The sequence below is a fragment of the Saimiri boliviensis genome, chromosome 13 (genome assembly GCF_048565385.1).
Source record: "Saimiri boliviensis isolate mSaiBol1 chromosome 13, mSaiBol1.pri, whole genome shotgun sequence".
In the NCBI taxonomy this organism is placed as follows: Eukaryota; Metazoa; Chordata; class Mammalia; order Primates; family Cebidae; genus Saimiri; species Saimiri boliviensis.
The window spans coordinates 52311309-52334000 of record NC_133461.1 but is presented as its reverse complement, the minus strand read 5'-3'; the positions used below and the strand labels follow the sequence as shown (position 1 = coordinate 52334000).

The following is a 22692-nucleotide window of genomic DNA, read 5'->3' as shown; positions in this document are numbered from 1 at the left end:
TCTTGCCTGACCATGACATTGCTGGCAGGTGATTTATTTGCACCTACTCATAACTGCTTATTTTTTTTAAAAAATGGGTGAATATTACTTTGTGTACATTAAGGTATTTCTAACTTAAATTGTGCCTTTTAAATAAGTTAATAGAATATTTTAACCTGTTAAAGTAGGTAGAAAGTAGGAATTCTCTTCGACAATGTATGTCCCGTCTCAAAGAGATATAATATAGACTAATTTAAAGAAAACCCCCTTTCTATAGAGGCCTGCAGAGTGCGCATTTATTCTGTAAACACTGTAACAATGATTATCTGTCCTCCTAGTTCTCAGTGGAGACTCTTGCTTTTGAAAATGTCTTGTGGTGACTTACTAAATTCAGGCTATTTCAATTAGTATTACTGCACATTAAAAATTAATTGCATTACTGAGTGGATTAAGGTTTAAATTTCAATTCTACAGTATGGGCACTAGAAATGACAGCTAAAAATCAATGCTCTTTGGCCCACGATCGGAAGTATGTGCGGTTGAATAGCGTGGGACTGGCGTCACTGGCCAAGCAGTTTTAAAAGACTTGATAGTTCAATCGAAGGTGTGTCAGTTCTAATCCTAGATTTTAGTTTGAATGCTGCGCCATAGCCCAGCCTCAGAGACAGAAAAACCAAACAACAGCTGCACTAACAACTGGAAAAAAAACAAATGGACACAGGCACTAAAATTATGACAACAGGAGAAACAGTCCCCTCAAACACACATCTAATTATCCCTTGGTTAAGGCTTGTTCACAATCCTTTTCAATCACAGTGCAGGATCTCTGACTTCAATCCACGTTATTTTGCTAGTAGTTACCGGGTAAAGCCATTGGTCAGGAGCAGGAAACAGGCTATTTTGTAAAGAAAACAACTAGTGTATACAATATTCATTAGGACTTTATCTATGTCTTAAGGAAACCTAAAAAGATATTGAAAATACGAATTTTTTCTTTAAGAAGTAATCCCATCTAGACCTCTATTTTAAAATAAATTCTTAAACCTCTCTGGGGAGAGGTACAAATTCGGATGGGCAATAGTTGATCATCTTGACTACAGATTTATAATATCTACACAAAATGGGTGAAAAGAAATGTGTCTCTGTTATTTATAGTAAATTTGTTCTTTTAAGGAGATGAAGATGAGAGACATTTATAAATGAAGTCAACAAAGTGAAGAAGCATCAGTAAAGATGCAAAACCCCCAGGGTATGTGGTTTTGGAACTGAATGGAGATCGGTATGTGCGTAAGAGAAAAAACTGGTATCTGCAGTGTTCCTCAAGATCCCCTCTGTGTTGCACCGGTGGCCAACAGCAAGTTCGGCAGCAAGAGAGTAAAGAAGATGGGAAGTAATAATAACAATAAAAAGAATAATCTGATGCAAATGGACCCCAAGGTGTAGTTGTCATCCCTGTGCAACAATCACCCTTCACTGCAATTTACTGATGTTGCTTCATTACAATACAGCATATAAAGGGGCAATGCACAAAGTCACTATTTAAAGCTACAATGGTTAGAAGCAGCGCATCCCACCCTAGCTGGCACTGTTATGGGAGCTAAGTCAGATTATTCAAAAGTGAATTGACCTGTTAAAAAAAATAAATAAATAGAGGTGAAATATGAATGCATCACGGTGATAAATCTGGAAAGAAAGAGAAGAAAAGGCAGCAGGAAAAAGTGTTTCCTTAGTGAAATATTAAGGGGATCCCAAGTTAATCTGGATTAAAACATCCTTTGAGAGTTTAACAACTTGTGGCTTTGCTAAAAGGAAAAGATAAAGAATATGAGATGTTCCCTGGTTGGAAAATATAAACAGGCTCTCTGTTTTCTATTTTTATCCTCCATAAAATGAACTGAAACAATGTTTTTAGGTAAACGTAACACTGCAAATTCAGGTTAATATGACTGATTTTTCTAATTTTCGCCTGCTGCAATTGAAAGTCTTACTTTTCAGTCAGTGCTCAAAAGATGCCGAGGCAATGTGTTAAGGGAAAGAAAGAGATTCTCTCCTCACCAAGGATCATTGAGTATGTCATTGGTTAATTCTTGCTCTATGCTTCTCATTAGCATTACTCTCAAGTTTCTGGTTATCATATCCGAAATATTAAGACATAATAACTACGAAGGTGCAGATAATTGGATATTAACCAGAACATACTTGACTGGGCAGGAGGTAGAGCCCTGCTTAAACTAATCCTGAAATATATTAATCACCAATTAATGAAAGGGTTTCAAATTCATTTTCTATTATAGAACACCTCCGAGTATCTAAGCTTTTTCTAACAAAATGACTTGGAATAACAGGGTAGAAATAAGAAATACAGCCATCTGATGATGGCTCGAATTAATTCTTTACAGCCTGTTGTCAGATAATCATGAAAACTATAGTTAAAACCTTACTTACTCTTTACAAAGTCTGATGAAAAGAAGGAACTCTTCTCGAAGTTCAGTGGCCTCTGTTTAATATTCCAAATTTATGCCTTTAAATAACAGAGCCATAGCTAAATATTTCATCAGAGAGCTGTCAGAATATTATCCAAGTCTTCCACCTCTAGACCTTCAGCTCAATAACAGATGTACTCTTAAAATATAAAGCCAATTAATGGAAGCCCAGAGAACTCCATCAAAGACATGCTTTATACACAGTAAACACTCTATGGTACTAAGTTGATGAATTAAGAGATTAAAAACCCACCACGTAAGTAAATGGAAATAAAGTCATGCTAAAAAAAACAAAAAGAAAAAGAAAAAAGAGGAAGAAAACATGAAGAAGAACAAATGGAGAGAAAAAGTCATCCTTCTGCATGTTCCATGTAGCTGCAAGATTGCATCTGAAACGTACGTTTCACAGGTGTTTTATTAGTTTGGTTTAAAAAGCCTCACTGTGCTCTGTGGAAAAATGTGTACACGTGCTCACTCAGTGAGATAAATTGCTAGAAAAATGCCACTCATCTAAAAGAAAAAAGTAAAATTTCTAAGAATGTTATTTTCTTAAAGAACATTATTTTCTTAAAGAATGAAGAGAGATCATAATCTCTAAATCATCTAAAAGATGTAGCTCCCAAAAACTCTGAAAAAGACTTACATTTTTATGTCAAAGAAAAAAGGTGTTTGAATTAATGCAATGTAAGCATGGACTTAAATGACACCATCTCCCGATTTCTCCTGCCTCGATTCACTTAATTTGATGAAAATGGTAAGAAAACGCTTGTTATCTCAGAGTCTTTTTTTTATTCTGTTGTTTGTTGACTTTAATTTTAATAACTCTTAAATAAGCACTCACAGCAGATGGACTTAAAATATGCCGGCAAGCAGGCCCTTTTATCAACAATTTTGCAATAGAAATACACAAACATTTCAATGGCTCTTCATTAGCAAACAAATCAACAAGTGATATTTTAATGCATGACTTTATTCCATCTCTGTGGGGACTGCAGTTGAGAGTGTGATGTACAGTACAGAGAAAGGAATCATCAGCCACAATGTCCCAGGGCTCTCTCCATTGAGGACTTCGCAGCCTCTGCTTAAAGACTGCATTTAATTGACTGATAGACAGTAGCTTCTTTGTTCACAGAAGACAGCGAAGTAATGGCAGCTTGAAAATCGTACCATCTACAGGGTCTCCTGAGACTAGTAACAGGGGGATATGTGTCAGGAATAAATAAATAATCTAATTATTAAGCCACTTCCTGTCAAGTTAACTCCAATTTGTTGGCTTTTGAAGGCAACAAAACGAGGCATTTTTCCTCATTATGCTTCTCTTTTTATACCAGTGGTAATCACAGGCGGATTAAAGGGTGCCTGATTGGTTTTTTTGTCAAGGCACTGAGAAGCAGCCAACAGTACAGAAAAACAGAGTTGGGGTTAGAAGAAATTTCATGCTTGTCTCCTTTCCAGCTCCCTAACAGCCCACACGGCTGCCCCATACAGAGCTGCCAGCTGTACAGCAAATGTGTACCCCTCCAACTGAGGCCTACCGGGCCACAGGCGCCATCCTGAGAGCTGTGAGATACCTTGCAATCTTGGCAGGTAGCTACTGCTGTCATAGGCATAATTCTAAAGGTGACCTACGAAACCCCATCAGCTCACCAAATGCAACAATATGAGCAGCTGAAGTTCGACACCCACCCTCCATATTGGCTCCCTTTCCTTTGTTTACTGCTATTAATGGCCCTGAAACTAGGAAATAACCTATGGAAATAGGTCATCAGAGACTTTCCTTTGATGTGTGCAAACTGATTCTGTGGAAATAGGTCACGATCCATGTGTGTGCATGGGCAAGGGTGTGCGTGCAGGGATCTATACTGTTTTAGGTATTGCTAATGACTTTTTGTGCACTCCATTCGGAAATGCTTTGCAACCTTCATTCAGAAACAGACACCCATATCTGATAATGAGCATATCAAAGGGTGAGTGAAAAACCAATCATTAGTGGTACATTCTACAGGAAGTCAAAGGTGGGGATAAAATGAGGGCTGGAAGCCCCACCATTGTATGTCAGCCAGTTACATGACCCTACCCAACTGGTAGGGCCTCTCTTCCTAGAGTCTCTGTACGGAGCCTAGGAAGACAGGCTGGCATTCAGTAATTCTCCTTGAGAACATTTTTCTGAGACCTCGTTAGGGGCAGTGTGTTCTAAAGAGTAATAAGACAGTGAATCTTCCATCAGTGGGCTCAGCCACAATCCTCAGCCTCACAGAAAATTAACAACATAAGAAATGTCTAGCAGGCTATCTTTGGTGTTTATAAATTATAAAGTACACTAACTGCCAGTATTTTTTATTCTTGTAAATCGAAGCTGTTAGACACAAGCTAAAACACATGATTTGTCTTGTAATAGCTTAACCCTGAAATTGAATGACCTGAAGATTTTCATCCCAAGTTTCTTAAGAAATGAGAATCCAAATAATCAAGATGAGCTCTTAAAAACTGCCTTCCTCCAAAAAGTCATTTTTTTCTTTGAGTTTCTTTTGAATTGTCTTTGTTTTTAGGAAGGCTGATCAAATGGAGCCTTGGTAAGTTCCTGTGGCCCCTCTCTGCACTCGGGAAGCAGTGCAGCTATGTTATATTTATGCCTGTGTATGTCCTTTCTAAATACATCTTGAATTTTTGCTAAATTGTGCAGATAATTAAACTCTCTTCATATTTACAGTCTGCTTCATTGGTACCATGAATTCCGTTTTCAGTTACTGTCTGCAAATTCCCTCTCTGAACAATTTCATTCTAAGCAATAACACTTCATTTTACATAAGTTTTATCTGATGTCCCCATACAGAGCTGCCAGCTGTACAGCAAATGTGCGGTTCTCAAACTGAGGCCTACCAGGCCACAGGCTCCATCCTGAGATCTATAAGGCACCTTGCTGTCATTGGCAAGCATTCCCTGCTATCTCTGTGACCATTGCTCCACACTGCACACAACTTAAAATCATCTGATTATTAGAATTTGTGGCCCACACTCCATTTTATCCTTTATTTAATCTATCCCCAGATCACACATTTGTTTAAATGTTTTGGCTGGTTTACAAATCATGCAGCCATCTGCACAGTAGGTGTGACACCATTTTTTAGACAAAAGTTACGTTATAAACAAAGATAAAGTCATTTGAAATGCTTTGGTGTTTGTTATTCTGCCTGGTTCACTTGGACCAACTCTAAGAAATAAATAGAATTATCTGTGTAAATCGATGAACATCTATGAAAAACAACACCCAGCAGAATGCCCAGCTTGCTCCATTACCTACGTTAATATCATGACAGCTGAGGAGAGATGACCTGGCCCACTTCTCATCTCTCCTGTACAGATGGCTATTAAAGAGAAAGTATCCCTTTTGTATGGTCCATGTAGAAACCCTTTATGGGCTTTTCAAATAAGCCAGCATTGCCCACATGAGGGTAGCTTTCTGTTACCATTAAACTGCCCAGATTTCATCTTTTTAAATCCAGCTCTTGATGAAATAAGCCACTATTTTATCATATTTAACACCAAATGCTTGTTTCTTAGTTCTCTGAATTTTGCAAGCAATCAAATAAATATCATTTTTTTAAAAAAGGGTTCAGTCATCTTCTCATTTAGAATAAATGGAAATCAAGGTTCCAAAAAATCTCAATGATTTTGAGCTTCTTAGGAAAGCATGGAGATTACAAACACATATGTATACCTGCACATATAGGCATTCTTTTTGATCCATTTCTATTCATTCTTTTGAAAACAGTCAATGAAAGCAAAAGAGTTTAAAGGGCAACATGGACTTTTCTCTTCCTATGCAAAGATCCATATATTTGGATATTTTCCCTTAAAAAAATCCAAAACTACTACAGACTTCAAAATACTGGTTTTAGTCTACTCTAAAGCAAGTGCACTCAAGCTGAACTGCTTCAGAGGTGATACTGAATGTTGCAAAACCATAATGAAGATTCGTTACATAGTAACACCCACGAAAGAAGTGAAAGGAAAAGAATGCCATTTGTGACCTTGGGCACCAAACAAACTGCAAAATGTATGGATGCCACCTGCCACAAGAACAGACTAAAATTTCATCACACTGTTCAAAACTGATTCATTCATTCTTTATGCCTTGACATCAGTGATATATATCACGGGTAACACAACATACAGAGTGCGTATCTTCCCACACGTGCTGTAGAAGAGATTCATCTTTTCCTGGTCTTTTGAAAATCATGATTATCTATAAAATACCGAGTATTTATTAGAGATCTAAATAAAAAGTCAGTATCTTTGCATCAGTGGTCTCTTACTCGCTATGCTTTACAGTCCCAAATTCTACTTCTGCTTTTCTAAGGGATACATATATTTGCTTCTCCAAAATGCTTTAACATCACACTGGATCTATCTAGGACATGTTTATTAGTGACTATTTCTGAATTTTCCTATCTTCTACACAAAGTGAGGTATTCTGACATGTAGACACAATTTTGCCATTATAACTCTGGTCTTTCTAATCAGATGAAAAAAACGAAACTTTAAGTAACCGTTTCTAAGAAGTAGATTTTTAAAAATAATCCTTAGGTGAATGGTTTGTACCTATTCCCTTCAAATTCCCCATCCATAAACTTTGAAAGGGAGACCTGGATATGGCCATAGCTATACCCTGACTACTTGTCCTCCAAAGCCTGTAACTATTGTAATCAATTCCAAGGATAATGGTATTTCTCCCCTTTGATCATTCCTTTGTCAGGCTCACTGGCCTTCGATGGTGAGTTGTACTGCTGGTTGTCTACCACCAGCCGCTTGCAATTTGCTCACTATGTTTCATGAGACAGTTGTTTGTGGCTGTTTGGAACACATTTGCCTCTTTGGGGATTTATGCGCTAGTTGCAATGCCAACCTCCATAGTGATCGAAATTTCTTTCTAACTAAAATAGATAATTAGAGGCTGGTAATTATTGGTCAAGAATTATCAGAGTGAAAAAATTAAGCTTCTCATAAATAGTTCTTGGCAATGTCATCTCTTTATATTATCTCATGCCTAACAGCCCTTTATTCAGAGCACTTACAAATTTACTCTACACTGTTGAGCCTCATAATTTTATATGAGGCAATCCCTTTGCTGGGTTAAATACATTTAAATTCTCTGGTTTCATCTCTATTTGTGCTAATCCATACCAAAGAAGAAGAAGAATAACGGAAATCTCAAAGAAGAAAATAACAATAATTATTTACTATGCTAATAGAAAAGAGAAGAATGAATTGGAAATTAAAGCATCTAATACACAATGGTTTCTTGTATTCTCAGGTCAAAAGCCAATATAAACTATGTGAAATGAACAAAGGAAGACAGGAAAAATTTTCTCATTGGCACAGATCTTAAGAGAGGGAAATCTTTTCCCCAGGAAAGCTGTTAAAATGTTTTGTAGCTCTTTTTGTGTGTGTGTGAAGAAGAAAAGAAACCCCTGAATAGGCACTGGTCTTATTTCTTACTGAAACTGTGTTGAAATGTGGTGGACAGGGAGGTTTTCTTTTTTTTCTTAATAGACATAAGTCAATTCCCTAGTGCATTTTTATCGAGTAATTATTCTCACAACTCAGACCATTTGTCCACACCTTGCTGTAAAACTGCACTTAAGAAGAGCACCTCTGGTATGCACCTGGTAGAAACACTGATGGTTTCCCTTTCACACATGTCCCTGGCCAACAGCCTAAGACTAGCACATCCAGAAAGATGCATGAAGGTTGCCTGACACTGAGATTGCACGAAAACCTATGTGCCACATAGAAGCAAATGCAAATGACTTGGGGAAAGACGGAATTGAAAGTTATACCTCATCGGGTCATCTGTAGATCTTGTTTTCCATCAGGTGACATAATCCTTCCTCTACACTGATTGAAATGTAAAACAAAATATGCAAAAACACTATATACCCTCTTAACAAAAGGAGTAAGAGGCTTTTCAGATAGTCTCTAATCCCCCTTCCCCTACTAAATGTCTAGTTGAGATTATTTTTTGATTAGACAAAAAAATACACACAGATACACAGCCTAAAAATACCTACCCTCAATGGAGGTATTTTAGCCAACAAAATAATGCTGTCTGCCTCATCTGAAAGACTAAATAGCATACTGGAATTTTAAAAAGGGGTATCTTAGCCTTTGTGACTCCTTTCCTTTTTCCATTCTCTCTCTCTAGATACAAACAGCGGGAATGGGGCATAAGGACTCGGAAGCATGGCCAACACATACAACAATTAAATGGATGCTACTCATTTGTTTAGGCCTCAAGTGCAAGAGAATTACGGATTTTTATTATTAAAAATGGCATGAATATTAAAGAACTAGACACTCTGTGAAAAGGAATGGAATGTGCTTCTCTGATGAAAGGTGAATTGTTAAATGCAAGTCCCAAGAGGTGAGTGTCTTATTAATCCACTATAAGATAGAAGGTAAAAAGCCTTGGGAAAGCACTCAGGATGCAAGGAATATAAAATAAATACAAATAGGAATGATATAAGGCAACTTACAAAGAAGACAGAACAAACTGATTAATGTTCATATGAAAATGATATTAAAATTAGAAAATAAAAAAGTTCTGTTATGCTGAACATGCCATTTAAATTCTAAACGTGCAAAATAATATTAACATTGCGGTGAAAATATATTCAACATATTCATCTGAGTGCTGGGATAAATAATAAATCCGGAAACAAAAATAAGTTTACATTGAATAGAGCTCATGAGAAGCCTAATCACAAAATTTCACTGAATTTCCCATAAACTGCAAACTTTAAGAACTGCTCTCATTCAAGCCTATCTAAAAGCAGAGCATGAGGAAGAATCATGAATGACTGCCACCAACACAGTCTACTCAAGAAATAGACGGGAAATATTAACGTTTATCATTTTGGCAGGAATTCATTTTTTTATAACACCTGCTCTTCTCCACTAAAAAGCAGTTTTAAAAGTTTATGTAAGGTATTTTTCACAATCTCAAACAAAAGGGAATTGCAAGGAAACATTTGGATCTCTCTTACATGTTGCCATTATCTTCTAATTACTCATAAAAGTTGTCAATGCTACTGTCACATTGAAGAATATGCTATTTAATATATGAGAAATCACTAATAATACTAGTACTTAAATCTGGAAATTATAGAGATAAATTGATTGATATTTTAGCTGTTATGCATAAGTTCCATTTTGCACAAATAAGCTCTTAGTCATTTATAAGTAACAACCCCCCCAAAGACCTGCCATTTGAAAACAATAAAGTCCTATTGAAAAATTATCAATTTTCCAACATGCTTTTGAATTTATCTTCATTAACTTACATAAGAAAAATGGAAGTTCTGTTAGAGCTTTAATGATCAGTAATGACAGGTGTGAACAACTTTCCAGTAAGCATTTTTAGAATATTTCTATTTAGTATACAAGAAAACTTGCTTCCCCCGAAAACAAGTTCATAGTCTAAAATGTTGAATTTTCTTTCCTGTCCTACAGAATTTCATATAGGAGAGTATGAGGTTAATTTAACTTTTAAAATATGACATTATATTTATTTATGGTATTATGAAATACCATGAACTGAGTATGAAATAAAAAACTCATAGTATGAAAAACACAAAAGAGTAACAAAAATAGCATAAAGTAATAGCAATTGTCATTTTACTAGTAGAAAAATGATCTGCTTGATAAAGTTTAATTGGCTGGTAAAACGCTTACTGTTATTACTAAGTGCTTATCAAATTAAAAAGCATAGGCAGTAACCCATGAGGAATTAAGAAATAATGGGACAATATGAATAAGTTAAAAAAATATTCTTTTGGTTTTAGCCCATGTGATAAATGCAAAATCCTAAAAATAATGGCCTGGATTGACTTCAGAAATCTTTCCCCAAACCACTTTTATAAAAATCTATGAAAAATTTGCTGGGGAATTAAAAAGGATCACAGAATTCTTTACATGATCTTTATGATCATGATTATATCCAGGCTGTTGAAACCATACATATAAAACTATTTTACGGCTATTTAAATTATTTATGTTTCCCTATCACAAAAACTCACTACTTTAGATTCTGATACAAAGATGCTTAAGCAACACACAGCAGTGCCATTACCATAATAACTTCTGAAATTAAAACCCGTCTAAAACTCTATGGAAAGCTAACATCCAGTTCATTAACCATTCCTGTTAGTTTTCAATAATGCAAAAATGATTAGAAGTTTAATTTGTTAATCACCTGTGTTTTGACTGGCAGTAGATATATAATCCTCTGCAGAAGTCTAAACTAGCCCTTGCAGAAAATAAAATGTGCTAATACCTTATCAGGACTAATAATGGAAATAAAAAAAATCAATCATGCTGAGGAAAACCATTGATGGTTGAACAATTAATTCATCTTTAACTCTGTTTAATGATGATATACACAAGTAGAAGAAACATCTTTCTGTAATAAGGTTTAGAGTCTCACTCACCAATCATGTGATTTGCAACATGAACCTGAATATCCCATTCATTGTAGAAAACCATCTGACACTTGATGCATTGATAGGTCTTCTTCTGAGAAAAAAAGTATAAACAGAGTTACTTAGACACATGGACTTTTAATTGTTTCTTTGTTTTAAGAATACATTTTTCTGAGATGCTGGTCTTAACAACGTTGCTGACCAACAAACTAAACTACAAGGCCAATTCCTTACTTAGACCTTATGGCTTGATCCCAACGCTGTATTTTCAGTTGCAGACATTTAGAAGAAACAGAAGCCCATAATTATGGCATAATATATTTTAAAGATCTCTAAATTCAATAACAAAAGGTTTTTGAAACCAGAAGTATTACAGAAATACAGTTTTTAAAAAACAGAAGTATACTTTAAAAATCTACAGAGTTTCGGAAACCAATGTCTTTGAAGATCAGGCACAAATTCATGCCGACCAAAATAACTGAGGTGTTGCTTCTAGATATTATTCATAAGTAAGATGGCTAATAAGTTAAGATTCACGAATTCTAGCTAAAATATTTAGAGACTGTAATTTTTAGCTAAATTCTACAATTTAAGTGACGTTTTGGGAGTTGCTAAGTGCTCGCATTTAAATATATACTTCATCCTATAAATAATATAATGAACATTCTAACACTATTTAATCATTTTACAAAAACAGTTCTGTGAAGTAGATAAAGATTTTTATTATAATTCTTACAGCATAAATGAAGAAACGGAGGCCCAGAGAAATAGAGCGATTTGCCTAATGTCACGGTACCGTACAGCTGGGAAGAGAAACACGTTCTTTCAATTCTAAATGCTAGTAGGCTCTCTGATTTCTGAGTCATAAAGCAGCCATTACGATTTTACATCTTCATTATTAAGTTCTAGTACTTATTAGATGAACTCAATAAATAGAGTATTAGTTGTGTTTTCCAGAACACATACTTACATAAATTCCTTTTTGATGAAACTTAATATTTGTAATTAAAAACCATGTTGGAATACAAAATAAACCATTAGGAAAATAATCCACTTTTAAAATTTCCCAAACATAAGAAAATTACATTTGTAAAAATCACATAAATGACATTTTCTTATAAGCATTTTTTACAGAATTATCGTTTCATTTGAAGTCATCTAAAATTGTTTTACTAATGGTGTTAATAAGGAAGTACCAGCCCATAAATTACAATTAATTTTAAGGTACTGAGGTTCTTTAGAACTTAACAGAATCAAAGTTAAGCACAAACATTTAGCATAATTCATTTGAGATTTAAAATTATAAATGGCATTAATATAATTTTTTCCTGATTATTGTAATTTAACATAATATTTTCTTCTGCAACAGTGGGCAATATTCCTTGTAAACTACAGAAGTACAGGCATATTTCCATTGGAAGCTGTCTAAATAATCTGACGGTCTTTGTACATTAGGCATACTGCAAACTGAATGTGCTGAATCTAAATCTAACATGGACTTCAAACTCCCTGACAATCACCAAGGAAGATTTACTACACTGAGCTGTTTACAAGATGCTTTTGATGGTGACATATAGAGCAACATGTGTTACGTAAATAACATCTATCCCTTTTTTAACAATATTTCCCTTTAGAACTAGTTAGAAAATATTTCTTACTCCCTGATGACCTACATTATATATTGTTTATTAGCATACTTCTAGCATTATTCCTGATATGTGACCTTGCTGAAAAACAAAGAAACATAAACTTAATGGCTAGTCTTTTCTCTTGTTAGCACAGTAAAACATACAATATGTCGAAAACTGTCTCCAAAAATGATGACTGATGAATATGTTGGCAGAATATACCAGGGCTTTTTTTCCTAGTCTAATAATAAAGAATAAAATCACTTGAAAAGCCAAAATAATAAAATACCAGCACTTACTACTATCTTCAAAATGAACTGACACATGTAAGTTTTCTTTTATTATTGAATGAAAATGCTTTTGCCACTACTGATAATTCAAATATTAATTCTCTCTACTCATAAAACAGTGTCTAAAATGCTATATTTTTTATTAACAAAGCCATAGTCTTATCTATAAGCTCCTAAATTTATGGCTAGACAAGAATTTATTGTGATCAAAAACAATGAACCATGATTTTAAAATACTGAAGCTTGAACTCTGCTTCACCATATTTTTCACATTTCCCCAAGACAAAGCAACGATATGCAAACTAAGATGGGTTAAGGGTTTTCTTTTTAAAGCCATGATGTAAAATTCATTTTTACCCTCAATTTTTAAAATGGTAATGTTAAATGACCTTTAAAGCATCTCTCATTATAATTATAGATTCTTCACAAAATATTTGAGAGACCTCTGTATACCTGTACACCATCTTTAAGTACAGGGATTATAACCTCTGAACGGTGTCAGCCTTGGGGAACTCTTTCTCTTGTTGGTAAATTTATTGCACCTCTGTATGGCTAAAATTATGAGAGAATATTTCCTGATTCTAGACCCAAATCTGTTTTTCTGCTACTTTCACCCATTGGCTCTAACTCTAAGTTCTGGTGCCATAAAGAACAGGTTGAATCCATTGTCTAATATGACAATTACATTAGCCCCTTTTCAGACTGAACATAGGGGCACAATGTAAGAAATACTTGCAATTACCTCCCATCCTGGTTACCTACCTCCAAGTCAATGTTTTAAGAAATAGAACTCCAAACGAAGCTCGATAATCCAGGTATGATCTGACCCTTGCAGAGTACATGAGGACTGTCACCTCCCTTAGGACAATTACTTACATTTATATAAAAGACAACAAAAAAAGTCAAGTGAGATAATTTCTTTTAAAAGCAGATAAAAGTAGAAACAGAACTTCCATTGTTTGGGCCCCAGATTGGCCTTTATCAACGCTTAAGTTGTCAATTTACTTGAAATGCTAATTTAGTACATTTTTAAAAGAGACTTTTTTTTTCATTAGCCTTTTTAAATGTGCTACTTGGGAGTGGGATTGTCATTTCCTGATTGTTCTCTTTTGTTTTCTGATACTGATAGATGTAATTATCAAGGATACAACTTTTTCCCAGCACCTCATTATTTTTGATTGATTTTGAGAACAATTTAAACGTGCCTTTTTGACATTCTTGTTTTCAGTTACCCTCTGGTTAAAGTACTCAGAGACTTTTTTAAAGGAACATCTCATAAATTAAAAAAAATGATTAGAGATGCTTAATAATATATAGTTTTTAAAAATTATTCCGATTAACTCTCTTCCCCTCCATTCCATCCGTTAGGACGTAGACTCCACATTTAGCCTTATCAAATTTTAAAAAGTAAATTAAAATAATTATTAAAACTTATACTTTGTAGAAATCAAACTGCTTTGATTTCTTTTACCAAAATACTGAAAGGATTAAAAATATCAGGGCACACGGTAATCCTCAAAAACAGAAAAGAAAAAAAATTAAGTTGCTACCATTGGAGGTGACTGTTACATCAATTTCTTTTTCTGAAAATTGGCAATGAAAGGGTCAGAAGCACCTTGCATTTTTTAGGAGGAAGTGTAGGTCGGGCCTATTTGATGAGTGAAAGCTCTTCTTTATAGAAGAATGACAGCAGAAGGGATGATAAAATTAGATATGCACCATTTTGCAATGCCAAATAAAATGGTTCAGGATAATCATTAATGGATGCTGAAACTAGTAGAGGAAAGGTTATTCTGAGATACTCAAATTTCATCCTGTGATCACTGCGAAGAGAAAGATTTATCTTTACAATAAATTTAGCTGATGGTAATCACTCTAACCAGACTATTTAGCTTAGTATCACTAAGAATGGAAGCGACCTGACAATGCACACCTCTTTATAAGTTGCAATATGAAATATACATCACCAATATAGTATCTTATCTAAAAAGGGTACTTGAATCTAATTAAGTCTTTAGGCCTAACAATCCAGTTTTCAGTAAATATAGTGATAGGGGAATAAATATTACTATAAAAATGCAAATACAGAATATTCTTTCAGAGAAATGGACTGTTGTCTTCGAAAAGGGGAACAACCATTACAATAAGGGGGAAAAAAACCTTCAAATCCAGAATATTCTTCAGAGAAATGGCCTATTGTCATGGGAAAAAAGTGTAGAGATGAAAGAGACTGAAAAAGACTTAAGTAAATGTAATGTGTGGGTCCTGATTTGGGGGAGGGGGGAGGAAACAGCTATAAAAAGGCTTTTGAGGCAATTGAGAATAATTTAGATTTCAATCTCACAATCAGCGGATATTAGATGCAATCAGCAAGTTACTGTTACCTTTTCTAGATGTGATAATGGTATTGGGGTCATGTGGATTATTGTTTTAACACAAATCTAATGTATAAACTTTAAGAAGTCAGGAACCATAGCTCACATTCATGTGTATGATAAAATAATAATTTTATAAATTGTTTCATACAGTCTATAAAAAACTTGTATTTAAAAAAAAAATCCCTTGAAACAATCCTGTAAGAGTAGATAAAGGTGGGATTATTATCCTCATTCATGGACTAATTAAGTGACTTGGCGGAAGTCATACAGGTTGATAACACCATAACCAAGACAGGATTCTACTGTTTTTCATACACTGGACTTTAACACAGTTTATACTCTGGTCATTCGCAGGTAAATTTACAATTACATTTTAGGTGCATTTCAAAAGAAGGCTTTCCATATAATTAAGAAGTGCTTTGGTCTTTGACAATGCCAGGAATGGTAGGAAAAGTAACTTATGAGAGTGAAGAAACTGTCTGTAGCCATGTTAGCCATAGGCTCCCAATCTCAGACCATTGACTAAGATTCACAGAATAGAATTGGCTCTTTAAATTCCCTTAGTCTATTTCAAGATTTTCCCTTTGTCCTCAATGTTCTGCAGTGTTTTGTTATGTTTTAAATTGTACATTTATGTTTATTTGTCTTGCTCAATACAAAAATAATACCAATTTGAGATCTCACGTATGTCCTCAATTCTTAACATTTTCAGTGATTAAAATCACTCAGTTATTAAGTCTGTTTAAGACACTCTCCATTCACTTCTATCAGGATCCTTATTAGACACAAATTGGAGCCTCCCAGTCTATCCTCTATGTATTTTAACTGCTCTTTCATTCATATTTTAAGAATCAATTAGCTTCCTCATGTTCTGATCTGGATCACCTTCTCTATACTCTCATAAAACACTGATTCTCTCTTCACTACTGACCAGTCTAGAGTTTTATCCTATCTAGGAAAGCTTTTATTTAAAATGACTATTTTTCATTTCCAACATTTCTAGTTTTAAACATTCAAGTGCTCTTGTTTTACTTCTGCTTGGATTTGCTTCATAATTTGTCATTCTTTTCAGTGGAAATTATACTTTCATTTATCTTTCTGAGCTTTTAAACATAGTTATTTCAAAGTCTTTGTCAGACTGTTCAAAATAATTAATTTCTTCCTGTTCTTTTTTTCTGCTTTACTAGTGTTTGATTCATTCACACACTTTGGAATCTTGGTTGAAAGCCTATTTGTAGTGATTTTTTTTTCTGTGTGCTCATTACTCCCTTTTCAGTAGTTTTCCTGTTGGTTCTACTAGGGCATCCCAGGCTACTGTACCCAAGCTGGGTCTCAGAGGTGCATTTCCTGCCTATCTGTTGCTGTGCTGCAGGGATAGAGAGACATTGCAAGGTAAACCACAAAGGTAACACATGGCTAATTCAGTTTTATGTCACAAAACTGTGTCTTTCTTCCTACTCCTTCAATCCTCCAGGTAAGAAACCTAGTTCCTGGTAGTGGTCAACAAAACTACTTTTTCTCAGTCTCTTGCTGTGAACAAGAAAGTTCCTCCCAAGCCCTGCTTCATATAGTGGGTGTGGATCTGTCCCATAGGCATTAAACCCTAATTACCACTTTCTATTGCTGGAAAATGTTTAGCAGACCCCTGGCTTTAGCCTAATAATCATTTGGTTTCCCTGCTAGATTTCTAGATCTCAAAGATGAAGAATTGTTTTGGACTTGACTGAATCCACCTGTTTTTCTATCTTTATATTTTATCTATCATTGCTATATGTTTGGAACATCAAAGCCGAAGTTATAGAGCCATTTTTCCAGATGTCCCAGAGCTCTCAGCTCCCTCTAATTTAAGGCTTTTAAGGAAGGACCAGTGTCAGTTTTGGTCACAACCCTCAAATCAGGATATGGTACAATGATGCTATAAAGTATTCATCCCAAATACATCCAGCAGTCTTAGTAGGAAAGAATCTTTGAATTTTCTTTCTGTAATACTAACTAGCTGTATAGTTAGTTATGTGACAAATCATTAAACGACCCTGAGTTTCCTTCTCTGCAAACGAAAATATAATCAAACTTACCGAGTTGATATGAAAAGTGAGAATTATATAAAAATGCTTGCTATCATGCCTACCATGTAGCACGCCAGCAATAAATTGTAAATTTTAATGCTTTCCTATTTACTAAAGGTACTATTTACTGCCCGTATTACTCTGCTTTCCAGATTATTATGGGGACAGAATAAAATACGATATAAACTCTCTGGCACAACAAAGATGTTTGTCAAAGGTTAGTAGTTTTCACCTTTTTAAGTGGACTTTGGAATCACATTAAAATTTCTTTCAATTCAAATCCACTAATTTAAATTTCATGACAATTAACAAAGGTTAAACAAATTTATTTTTATTAAATAAAGCTTTAAAAATTAGTTGGCCCTCCGTATTTGTGGATTTTGCATCTGCAATCAACCTCTGGTCGAAAAATTTGAAAAAAATAATACTATAATACCATAAATCAAATAAAAAACCAAAAACCAATACATTATGACAGCTATTTACACAGCATTTATATTGTATTCAGTATCACAAGTAATCTAGAGATCATGTAAGTATATGGGAGCATGTAGCTGTTTTTAAAAGGAACTTGAGCATCCACAGGGCATCATGGAACCAATCCCCCATGGATGCCAGGAGGCAACTAATAACATCAAGAAAAATCACACGTTGATGACAAGGTTGGGAGTGTGGGAAGGGAGAAGAGGTAAGAATGTGTAAAAAGGTTCAAGCTAGCTATAATGAAAAAGCTGTTTTCAAGGACTATAGCAATATATATTATCATTCCAAGAATGAATATGTTAATTAAAAATGCAATATATATTTTGGAACAGTAGCACCAGTACTTTGTCGGCAAGCAAATGGATACTCCATGTGAGTGAAAGTAATAAGCCAACAGCTTTCCACAACTGCTCAATAACTCAGACATTCTGCTAATTTACCCTAGTCATTTTCTAAGTAATTCTGAATTTGTATGGAAATAAGTCACAGAAGAAAGAGGAAAAAAAATGGTAGCAATGTAATGAAAGCTACTAGTGATGAAAAGCCCAAATAATTCATTGAAAAATAAATTTATCAATATTCTAATTTGTATTCTTGTGATAGTTAAAAGGATACTATTGTCTTACAGTGGTGGTTAATGTCCTGAGATAAAGTCCATGTGATACTTTCCAGGATGCCTGGCACATGGCAACACCTCAACAACCAAGAGGTATTAACTGTGATTCCTAAGCTCAAGGCATTACAATATAATTGGGGAAATAAAATATACAAACTTTAAACAGTTTTAAGTATTCTGTCTAGATGACATGGTAAAGCAGTTCAGGACCAAGTGCCTACTTTGGTGGATTGCAAAGAGAAGACAGAGAGTGACAGATTAATATGGTCTGGAAGAGTTAGAAAAAACTCTCTGGGAGAGACAGGACTTAATCTAAGGTCTAAAATGGGAATAATTTTCTTGGGTTTGAAACTGTTATAGGGCCTGGTGTGGTGGCTCATGCCTATAATCCCAGCATTTTGGGAGGCAGAGATGACAAGATGACTTGAATCCAGGAGTTTGAGACTAGCCTGGGCAATACATGTAGCCAAGACCCCATCTCCACAACAAATTTAAAAATTAGGTGTAGTAGCTTGTGCCTGTAGTTCTATGTACTTGGGAGACTAAGTCAGGAGGATAACTAGAGCCCAGGAGTTTGGTGCTGCAGAGCTGTGACCATACCATTGCACTCCAGCCTGGGGGACAGACTGAGCGAGACCTCATCTACTACATGCCAGCCAAGATGCTCACAGTTGGTGGGGAGTAAGGACGACAATTCAGAATAGAACCAGGGTTAAAGAAGATTGCTTCTGGCCAACTGACTGAACAGGAAAAAGAAGAGAAAGGAAAAAACCTAGTTGATAATGAACCAGGACACAGATACTTTAATGAGAGAGTTACAATTTTTATAGTACCAGGGAGAAAAAATATTTAGTTAAGCATATTTATCAATATAGTTTGGATATTTGTCTCATCCAAAGCCCGTGTTGAATTGTAATTCCCAATGCTGAAAGTGGCCCCTGGCGGGAGGTATTTAGGTCACGGAGGTGTATCTCTCATGGCTTGGTGCTGTCTCTGAGACAGTGAGTGAGTTCCCATGAGATCTGGTCACTTAAAAGTATATGCCACCTCCCCGCCACTCTCTCTTGCTCCTGTTCATCCCATGCGGAACGCTTCTTCCTGCTTTCCTTGCTGCCTAAATAAAAGCTCCGTGAGGCTTCTCAAGAAGTGGGGCAGGTGTCAGTGCTGCAGAACTGTGGGTCAATTACGCCACTTTTCAAATTACCCAGTCTCAAGTATTTCTTTATAGCAATGCCAAGAATGACCTAGCACAATTTTTTTTTTACAAATAAAACCCTAAACTCCATGAAGATACAAATGTAAGCTACTACAAAGTTTGTGATCAAGGAGTAAAAAAGATGAGCAATTTTAAAAGTCTTTTATTGAATTCTCTTTAAATAGTAGATAAAACAGCATTAAAATATTTATTGGCTGGGCATGGTAGCTCACGCCTGTAATCCTAGCACTTTGAGAGGCCAAGGTAGTGCATCACCTGAGATTGGGAGTTCGAGAACAGCCTGACCAACATGGTGAGATCCTGTCTCTATCAAAAATACAAAATTAGCCGGGCACAGTGATGTATACCTATAATCCCAGCTACTTGAGAGGCTGAGGCAGGAGAATCACTTGAACCGGGGAGGCGGAGGTTGCGGTGAGCCAAGATCATGCCATTGCACTCTAGCCTGGGCAACAAGAGAGAAATGCCGTCTCAAAAAAAAAAAGAATTTATTTTCAAAGATCTCCCCAGTAGTCAAAAACCAGGAAACAATTGAGTGGAGTCTTTAGAAAAATCTGACAAGTATGCATTAAAAAACAAAACTCCGTGTTAAAGCTGGAGTCACTTCCATGGATCGTACCAAACACATCTCGTGGAAGAAATTTACTACCTTGAAGTTCATGAATAAAGAGTCATTTTGTTTCTAAGATCAATGTTTAAGTTTAAAGTTAATAAAGAACAACAAAAATTTAAGTTCAAAATTGTCTCCTAACACATTTCCTTCAAAATTTGTCTCTCTACACACTTGAAATTGATGTCTTACATTAGACACTGAAAAACTTGTGTCTGAGTGTCCCAGGGAAAGAGAAGCTTTGTTAGGCTTATTCTCCTCATTCACATTTTAGAGTCTCTTCCAAGGGACCCAACTCATGTCCCTCCTTATGTAGTCCACTGAGACCTTCCAGGTAAGGTATTTTCATCTAGATGATTTCAATGTAATGGGTTCAGTGGCTGTTTATTTCTATGCCATAAAAAATTTACCTGAATAAAATCTCCTAGAGCGTTGTCCACAGAGTAGGCAGTCAATACATTTTGTTTCCTGACTGCTGAATGGACAATCTAATGAGTCATTCTACATCCATCACCTTCATTCATAAGGTACTACCTAAGACTGGTCTATTTCTGCCTGCAAAACTCCCTACTACCTTGCACAGCACCACAAATCAGTGAATTGGAAGAGGATGACTAACACAGACTAAATTGATGCTGTAGTGAAAGTTAAAAAAAAAAAAAAATCGCCAGAGCATGTGCTAGTTCTTTCTGAGCTAGGACAAGGAATTTGTGTCTTATTACTCATTGCTATAATATTGTGTTAGTTCCTATTTGAAGACATTTATAATTCATAGTAAGTTCTAGGTAATTTCTTGCATTGACTGTTTTGTAAATGTTTGTATCATTCAAGAAAGGTAAGACATTGAAGGTGGGAGAACATGGGTTTAAATAATCACTCTTTTAGAAACATAAACCTGAAAAAGAGAAGTCAAAATTTGGAGTTAAACAACATTAGGGCCTATTTTCTCATCAATTATTCTGATCATCGTTTGTTTACATTAAAAAGCATTGAAACTTCCTTTTTGTTTCACTGTTACCAAAAAAAGGAGCTATGGCCGGTAGACATCAAGGATGGACGGTTGGAGAGGTGAAGGGTAGCAACAGTAAGTAAGTGCACTGCATCACGTTAAATCGCATCACATACAGGCAGACCCCATCCAGAAGGCTGGTAGTATGACTTGTAATCCCATCACCAACCAGAAAAAAAAATTTGTCAGGCAGAATAAAGTATTTTAGAATTCATTAAGAAAGACTTTCCTAAGTATATAGTTTCTGTCCTAAAAACAAGTTAACTTAGATGGGTTCATTAACTGTTCATTAGTACTTGGTATCATTTAATAAAAAGTCATCATAAATTTCAAAAGGATAACAAAGACAAACTTTTTATCTCATTTTAAATAATGAGTTTATTTCAATTCTCTTATCATTTATTTATACACTGCATCAGAATTATTTCAATAAAACTGATCTATTCCCTAAATCGCTATAAGTTCTTTAAGGCTAGGTGGAAGGCTCTTATTTATTTTTATTTTTTTGTATTTGTTTGTATTCTGTATTTTTTTTTTTTTCTGAGACAGTCTCCCTGCATCACCTAGGCTGGAGTGCAGTGGTAAGATCTTGGCTCACTGCAACCTCTGCCTCCTGGGCTTAAGCAAGTCTCCTGCCTCAGCCTCCCAAGTCGATGAGACTACAGGCATAAGCCACCATGCCCAGCTAATTTTTTTTTGTATTTTTAGTAAAGACGGGGTTTCGCTATGTTGACCAGGATGGTCTAGAATTCCTGTGAGTTGAACTTGAACTCAAGTGATCTGCCCACCTCGGCCTCCCAAAGTGCTGGGATTACAGGCTTGAGCCATCCGCCTGGTCCATTTTGTATCTATTGCAATACATAATTAGTTACACATAACACATTAATATGTAAATGACTCATACCTGTTCACTATGCAATAAAAATCTTTGCTTCCTTCTACTTTGCTTTAGATGAAGGCTCCTGTGTAGTCCTAGTCATTCTTTTACTTGTATCTCTAATGTATCCTTCCAGCTAGTCTTCTGTCAAAGCAATACTTCCTGTTATGCTGATTTTGTGTCTTACCTGTAAAATGTAGCTTCTCTTATACTAGATCATGTCATTTACCCATGTATATGCCCAAATTATCTTTGTCCTTTATAATTTTTATCATCACTGAGATATTTTAATGCACGCCCCCTCCCGCTTCTCTTAGCAGTTCTTATTTTCTCTCTTTCTCCTATTCTCATTCCGGGGTCGCCTTCTCTCATCCATCCCTTCCATTCGAGCAGCTTTCCTACTGAGGCATGTCAGACCACCCTTCTCTTCTCCTTCAAATTACTTCTAAAACCCACCTGCCTCAAAAAGCTTACTAGCAATTAACACCCACACAATGCCGTGGGTGCTGACTTTATTATTCCTGTTGTTTGTACTCTTAGTAAAACTTTTAGGATAGAGGTGTGTTTCTTTCACTTT

At 35.4% G+C, this 22692-nt stretch overlaps 1 protein-coding gene across 3 annotated transcripts in view; it reads right to left on the bottom strand.

Annotated features, from left to right (window-relative positions):
- ZNF521 (zinc finger protein 521) overlaps nt 1-22692 on the bottom strand; it is a 294695-nt gene that overhangs the window by 122549 nt on the left and 149454 nt on the right. For 2 of the 3 annotated variants that reach the window (XM_074383662.1, XM_039463844.2), the window contains one exon: nt 10952-11036. In XM_074383662.1, the coding sequence (XP_074239763.1) occupies nt 10952-11036 (85 nt within the window). The remainder of the gene's footprint in view (nt 1-10951; nt 11037-22692) is intronic. The other variant, XM_074383660.1, reaches the window with a different exon arrangement.